The 8,373-nt window shown below is 42.7% G+C and overlaps 1 protein-coding gene across 1 annotated transcript in view; it reads right to left on the reverse strand.

Annotated features, from left to right (window-relative positions):
- The window catches only part of DENND2A (DENN domain containing 2A), a 104,333-nt gene that overhangs the window by 47,475 nt on the left and 48,485 nt on the right, over positions 1–8,373 (reverse strand). The window contains exon 5 of the mRNA XM_007466620.1: positions 7,939–8,060. Within this exon, the coding sequence (XP_007466682.1) occupies positions 7,939–8,060 (122 nt within the window). The remainder of the gene's footprint in view (positions 1–7,938; positions 8,061–8,373) is intronic.

Below are 8,373 nucleotides of genomic sequence, written 5' to 3' on the forward strand. Positions count from 1 at the left end.
AACAATACCTTCTTAAAGGTTTAATATATATTTAATTCCATTTTCTTTTGGATTTTCTTAGTTTATTTTGAATATATTTTATTCATTAATCCATTTGTAATTTATTTTATTGTATGTTAGTCTAAACTGATGTTTTCCTTCAAGCTAACTTATCCCTATTCCATTTAATAAATGAGCCTTTCTTTCTCTATCAATTTATAAGACCACATTTATCATATCTTAAACTCTCATAGAATAGTCTTATTTTTGTTCCTTTGGTTTCTCCATTCTTATTTAGTTCCAAACAGTATGTATCAATAACTCCAGAACCTTTTTTTTTTTTTTTTTTTTTTGCGGTATGCGGGCCTCTCACTGTTGTGGCCTCTCCCGTTGCGGAGCACAGGCTCCGGACGCGCAGGCCCAGTGGCCATGGCTCACGGGCCCAGCCGCCCGGCGGCATGCAGGATCCCCCGGACCGGGGCACGAACACATGCCCCCTGCATCGGCAGGCGGACTCTCTACCACTGCGCCACCAGGGAAGCCCTCCAGAACCTTTTTAAAGATTTCCAGGAATAAAGACTCCCAGCCTTCCCAGGTGGCCTCCTCCTGTGTCATCATGGGTCTATAGGGAGCAATCAATTGCACAGCACCGCAAGTCCTGAGTAGAAGAGGCTGGCCTGACTTGCTCTCTATGGGCTTCTTAATAATTAAAGCAGCACAAAAAAAGGAATAATGACAAGCCTTCTTCAAGACCAAACTCCATCTGCAATGAAATCCAAGGAAATGGCCCCAGTTCTTTCACTGCATTGGAATCTCATACCAAATTGCTGGCAAAAACCAGGTATCTGTTTTTATTAGAGATTTAGATTGTGATAGAGTTTGTTCAAAGAAGTTTTGACCTATGAAAAGGGCTGAGAATAAAGAAAACGGAAAGGAAGGAAAACACGGCACATGACTTTCTAAAGGGTGTGAAGGGACCTGGTGGAGGCTATGTAGGGGTTGCATCTTCCAGGGGTCATGCTGCTGGAGAGGGGGCCTGGTGTGTCCCAGAGCACCCAAAGGAAGCCACCAAATGTCCAGGGAGTTTTCATGAGGGGGTGGAATTTCATTAGCTGCTTTTTTTTTTTTTTAATATTTATTTATTTTATTTATTTTTGGCTGTGTTGGATCTTCGCTGCTGCACACGAGCTTTCTCTAGTTGCGGCGGGGGGGGGCTACTCTTCGTCGTGGTGCGTGGGCTTCTCATTGTGGTGGCTTCTCTTGTTGCGGAGCATGGGCTCTAGGCGCACAGGCTTCAGTAGTTGTGGCACGTGGGTTCAGTAGTTGTGGCATATGGCCTCTAGAGCACAGGCTCAGTAGTTGTGGTGCATGGGCTTAGGTGCTCCGTGGCATGTGGGATCTTCCTGGACCAGGGCTCAAACCCGTGTCCCCTGCATTGGCAGGCGGATTCTCCACCACTGCACCACCAGGGAAGCCCTCATTAGCTTCTTAACTGATAAAAAGGCTTAGTGGGCTGTCGGGGAGAGCATTATCATGTATAACAAGCACAATGTGAGAACAGGAATAGAGTCGTGGAAGAGCAAATAAAACCAAGAGTATCTTCGGGGTTTACAGCCAGTGTAGTGAAATAGATGGAAAGATGGTCAACAGTGAAGACAGAATTGCCTGTAGAAGGCCTTTGAAAGTGAGGATATGAAGCCAGGCCAGACAGTAAATATATTAGGCTTTGTGGCCTATACTGTCTCTGTCACAACTACTCAACGCTGCCACTGTAGTGCAAAAAACAGCCATAGACAATATGTAAACAAATGAGCTTGGCTGTGTTCCAATAAAACTTTATTTACAAAATCAGGCAACCATCAGCATTTTGCCAAACTTGAACTATAGTATAAAAGGAAAGTCACTACAGGACCCTAGGAATGATTGTGTCAGACTATGGTCCAGAGAAGATCCCAGCTTTTGATCAGAGCACCTCAGACCGACAAGCCCTGATGATAACACACCCGTCCTATGGTGTCTGTATGGAGTAATCTCTATGGAGGAGCCTAGCTCTGCTGCAGCAGAATCTCCCTAACCTTAGAAATATTCGATTTGCAATGGACTCAACCAAAGATCTGTAGTGTCCAAAAGGGAAAAGCAGACAAGAACCCTCTGTTGAAACCTCTTATTTCAGGAGACAGTATGATGGGCCCTGGCCAGGGAGCATCCACTGGGAGGAGGGGGCGACAAGGAAGCTACGTGCCTTGTGCCTCGAAGAGGGAGCTGACCTGGACTCAGCCAGAGTTCATTCACCCTTCTTGTCTGTGAATGGTGGCTAATGGCTTAACTCCTTCCAGTCCTCGAATGTCCCTGTCCTACTGCCTCAGGAGACTGACCGCAGGAGACTGAAAGGGTCCTTGATGTAAAATATCCCATCTCCTCTTTCACCTATCTCAACCTGACCCCTACTCTCTTCTACAGAGGCCTCCCCCAGGAAGTAGTCAGATGCCATTCGCACACACGTACACATTTGTTCACATATGCCCACAGGTACACGTGTTCACATGAATACACAGAAGCTCCCTTAACTATACAAACATAGAGATACAGGAAAGCATACACACACATTCCAACAATTGGGACATTACACTAATGTAAAGTAATGGCATTACATTAAATGATGGCATACCATGCAGGCAATACAAATTGTTTTTAAAAATAAAGTAATGGGGGCTTCCCTGGTGGTGCAGTGGTTGAGAGTCTGCCTGCCGATGCAGGGTACATGGGTTCGTGCCCCGGTCCGGGAAGATCCCACATGCCGAGGAGCGGCTGGGCCCGTGAGCCATGGCCGCTGGGCCTGTGCGTCCGGAGCCTGTGCTCCGCAACGGGAGAGGCCACAACAGTGAGAGGCCCGCGTACCGAAAAATAAATAAATAAAGTAATGACATGGGGAAACACTCATGATAAATGTAAAAGAGCAGCAAAAATGTATATACAATATCATTCCAAATCTTTTTTTTATGTACACACACACAAACACACACACACATACATGCACAGTGTGACATAGTCTGGAAGTAAACCAAAGTGTTAACAGTGGTTTTCTCTGGGTGTTGGGATTACATGCAATTTATAAAAATACTTTAAAAACACACACACATACATAATAACAATCTATTATAGAAAAAAATATAGGTGAATACAAAGAAAAAATAAAAATTCCCAATTACAGATGAGTTTTTTTTAAGATTACACATTTTGGTATTTAAAAAGAATTTTATAATAAGAATGTTCTGCTTTAGAAAATGAGGTTATTTTATAAAGAACACATATTGAGGGACTTCCCTGGTGGTGCAGTGGATAAGAGTCCACACCCCCAATGCAGGGGGCCTGGGTTTGATCCCTGGTCAGGAAACTAGATCCCACATGCATGCTGCAACTAAGAGTTCACATGCCGCAACTAAGGAGCTGGCGAGCTGCAATTATGGAGCCCAGGAGCCACAACTAAGGAGCCCACGTGTTGCAACTAAGACCTGGTGCAACCAAATTAAAAAAAAAAACACACATACTGAAAAGCATAATTCTTTTTCTTTAAATTAAAAAAAATTTTTTTAACTTATTTACTTATTTATTTGGCCGCTCCGGGTCTCAGTTGTAGTATATGGGCTCTTAGTTGCAGTATGTGGGATCTAGTTCCCTGACCAGGGATCGAACCCGTACCCCCTGCATTCGGAGTGCAGACTCTTAGCCACTGGACCACCAGGGAAGTCCCTGAAAAGCATAATTCTATCTATTTAGCAAACACACATAAATAGTAGTTATGTTGCAGGCACTAATCTAAGTGGTTTACAATAATTAATTTGATTAATCTTCATAAGACCCCCTAAGAGGAGTGTACAATTATCATTCCGTATTTTTACCAATGACATACAGATACGGTCAGATACGGACAGATACGGTCTCTACGTAGCCCCAGCTAAGTAACAGATGATTTGTTGGTGGCAGATGGTGTGGGTAAGCTACCCAGGCAACCAGAGAATGCCAGTTAGTGACTTTTCCCACTTAGGTGTCAATACATAAGAAAGAGTATCTCATATTAGCCTAGATTTCCTTTATTACAAAAAATAGTTCCTACCATATTCACCGTGCTATTCTATGTGTGGGAATGGTGGGTGACACATAGCAAGAAAAAAAATCGGCCCCTTCTCAGGAGCTTGCATTGTGTGTTTGTAAGTGTCAGCATCTGCCCCCAGCTGCACGTCTCTCCTTGTTGAGGAAAATCTGTCCAGTTGACCCTTACTTCTCTACTGGGACTAGGCACAATCTAATTAAATAAAAATCCTCAAAGATGTTTTAGGACTTTTCTGTGGCTGGTAGAAGAGGTTGTCACGGAAAGACTGCTTCAGTAAGTTCTCAGTCCCAGATGCAGCCCAGATGTGGTAGATGCTCCATGAATATTGATGAGCTAAATGGAGGAGGTGGAGAAGTCTGCAGCTGTCCCCCAGAACGGGGACACAAACCAGACACCCAGATGTAGGAAGGCAGAGAACCGAGCATGACACAGAGTCTTGCTAATGACTTGCAAAGGCCCAAAATGCCTGCAAGTATCTGTGGCAGTCAGACATGCGCATTGGGCAACTGGATTCTCTTTCTGCAGGATAGCTGCCTCTGGACTTCAAGTTCTCACTGACATGATTACCTACTGTGCTTTACTGTTTGGGGGTCTGGGGACCTAGGTTTTCTCTAGCCTGGCAGGAAGGGGAAGAAAAGGGCTGCTAAGCCTTTATTTTCTGGTACGAGGGAGGAGCACCCAGTTCTGCAGGCAGAGCTGCTTTGGGCAGATGTTTTCCATTGTTCCTAAGAGGCCATGCAGTTCACTCCCTGCATGAAGTGGGGTAGAACTGAGTAAGACACGAAGGGGGCAGACTGGGTATGATAGCCTTCTTCTTCTTCTTTTTTAAAATTTTTATTGGAGTAGAGTTGATTTACACTGTTGTGTTAAGTTTCTGCTGTACAGCAAAGTGAATCAGTTATACATATACACATATGCACTCTTTTTTAGATTCTTTTCCCGTATAGGTCATTACAGAGTACTGAGTAGAATTCCCTGTGCTATATATAGTAGGTCCTTATTAGTTATCTATTTTATATATATTAATGTGTATATGTCAATCCTAACCTCCCAATTTATCCCTACCCCCCCACCTTTCCCCCTGGTAACCATAAAATTATTTTCTACATCTGTGACTCTATTTGTTTTGTAAATAAGTTCATTTGTTCCATTTTTTTTAGATTCCACATAAAAGTGATATCATATGATATTTGTCTTTCTCTGTCTGACTTATTTCCCTCAGTACGACAATCTCTAGGTGCATCCATGTCGCTGCAAATGGAATTATTTTGTTCTTTTTATGGCTGAGTAATACTCCATTGTATATATGTACCACATCTTCCTTATCCATTCTTCTGTCGATGGACATTTAGGTTGCTCCCATGTCCTGGCTATTGTAAATAGTGCTGCCATGCATAGTGGGGTGCATGCATCTTTTCAAATTATGGTTTTCTCCAGGTATATTCCCAGGAGTGGGGTTGCTGGATCATATGATAGCTCTATTTTTAGTTTTTTAAGGAACCACCGTACTGTTTTCCACAATGGTTGTAACAATTTACATTCCCACCAACAGTGTATAGGAGGGTTTCCTTTTCTCCATACCCTCTTCAGCATTTATTGTTTGTAGACATTTCCCCAAAGAAGACCTACAGATGGCCAAGCGGCACATGAAAAGATGCTCAACATCACTAATTATTAGAGAAATGCAAATCAAAACTACAATGAGGTATCACCTCACACCGGTCAGAATGGCCATCATCGAAAAGTCTACAGACAGCCTTCTTCTTCCAAGCCAGACTTATCCACTGTGGGAAATGAAGGATTCCCTAAATGTTGAAGACATCCACATTCCAATGAAAATATAAACAACACATTTCAAAGGCAAGTAGAAACTATTTGCTAATTATTGGTTGTCATGGATTATTCATGATGACACTCTTTTCCACAGGAGGAGAAAGCAGTAGTTAATTGGTTTTGGCAAGTATTGCAGCAATCGACTTGGGTGGGTAAGATCCACCCTTCATGAAAGGTTCTACCTTCCACCCTCTTGAAGATTCCCTTTGTGACTATCATGTCTCATGTGTATACCCCACCCCCACCCCACCCGCCAGCAAATCCTGACCTCAAGTGGAGCCCAGAGAGGAAGATGGCTTCTTTTCTTAGGCTGGAAACAGATCCTTTCAATGGGATTTAAACGGACACTTGCAGCCTGGATTTGGTCTTCCTTTATTTAATTTCTTCAACAACTAAACCATTGTATAAAAACTACTTATGGAAGACACAAAGAAACCAAATATATACTTCCCGACCTTGAAGAATTTACAATCTAGTTGGGGAGATGTTTTAAAGATATTTTACATGACCTAAATCAGAATTCAAATCATCAAAGTAAGAGATATCGTAAGACAGTATATACAGTTTGGTGTGAAGTGAATGCTTAGCCCACTGAGTGTTACAGGCAAGCACAGGGGGAACAAGTCCCAGGGACTGGGATGACCTGGAACCTTCCTGAAGGAGGCATGATTGAACTGGGCCTTAAAGGATGGGAAGGGAGAGGTCCAGGCAAGAGCCAAGGGCAGAGGTAGAAATGACCTAGCACAGGGGGGGGCAAATTACGGCCTATGGGCCACATCTGGCCCGCCACCTGTTTTTGTACAGGCCATGAACCAAGAATATTTTCACTTTTAAATGGCTAAAATATATATATATATTTCATGACACATGAAAATTATATAAAATCTAATTTCAGTGTCCATAAATAAAACACAGCTTCACTTACTGGTTTGCATATAGTCTGTGGCTGCTCTGCACTGCAATGGCAGCGCTGAGTAGTTACAACAGAGATCTTATATCATCATATATAACCAGATCTCTGGTTCTTTAGAGAAAAAGTTTGCTGATCCTGGGGCTACAATATCAGAGGGGCAGTTAGTAGGCTTTGGCTGGAGAGAAGATTTTGTACATAGAAACTGTGGGAAATGGTAACCAGGGATCAATTATGAAGGAAGTTTAATGCTATGCTAAAGAATATGAATTCATACTAATCTCTGTTCCTACAATTTTGTCCTTTCAAAAATATTATATAAATGGAATCATGTAGCATGTAACTCTATGGGAGTGGCTTTTATCACTTGCCATCATTCTCTGGAGATTTATCCAGGTTGTTGTATACATCAATAGCTTATTCCTTTTTATTGATGAATAGTATTCCATCATATGAATGTACTACACTATATGTAACTGTTCACCCACTGAAGGATACTGGAGTTGTTTCCAGTTGGGACCATTATAAATAAAACTACATATGCAAAAAAAAAAAAAAAAAAAAAGAGTATGAACTCAGTTCTGTAGGCAATGTGTTGAAGTTATCATGTATGTGAATATAGTAATATTATCTGTATGCACATAGTACAAAACTGCAAAAGGTTCAAAAAGATATTCTGTGAAAATGTCAGTCTTCTTTCCTGACCTCCAGATACTCAGACACTCAGACAACTCCACAGAGGTACCCACTTACTCATTCTTAGGGACTCTTACAGAGATATTCTTGGACATTCACAAGCATATATGAGTTTGTTTTATGTCAGGACATTCTTCTTTATAGCTGTATAACATGGATGTACTATCTTATTTACTCAGCTGGGGAGAATTCTGACCTAGAAGCTAAAATGATACTTTAGAAAGCCTTGTTGAGCAGAGGGGTTCCAAGAGAACTAGAGGCAGGAAGAGGAGGCAGGCTGCTGATGTGTAAATCCAGGAGCCTGGCAGTGAGGGTGGCCTGGCATTCCAGTGTAACCCAGAACTCCAGCCTGCTCAAGGCCGTGGTGCTGGGGACCCCTCTCCCCCACTGCTCCTCTGGGGGCTCATACCTTGGTGGGTGTGTCAGGGATGGAAGAGGTGGGAGAACCTGGAAAGTTCAAGACACACTTCTTCCCGAGGCATCGACCATGTAACTCAACGTCCTCATAAGGATTTTCCTTCATTGGTGGATCTGCAGTCAAAGGCAACGGATTAGAAACTGGGAACACTAAGGAAGTTCTCCTTATCAGATCTCGACCCAACACCTTATCAGGTCTCTCCTTGTGGGGATGTCTATTGTCTTGCTATCCATTTAACCTTCCTCTTGGTAACAGACCTTGGTTTTCACTGGGATAACTCCCTGACTTCTCATTCTTAGAAATGTGAGATTAACTCCACTCCCAGTTTCAGGGTTTAAGCCAATCTGAGTATCCCAAATCCCTGCCTCAGTGACCAGTTCTGGGAAGGGCTCATATTCCAAGCCTAAGCCAATTACCATGGCATTC

The sequence above is a fragment of the Lipotes vexillifer genome, unplaced genomic scaffold, assembly GCF_000442215.2.
Source record: "Lipotes vexillifer unplaced genomic scaffold, Lipotes_vexillifer_v1.1 scaffold71, whole genome shotgun sequence".
Lineage (NCBI taxonomy): Eukaryota > Metazoa > Chordata > Mammalia > Artiodactyla > Lipotidae > Lipotes > Lipotes vexillifer.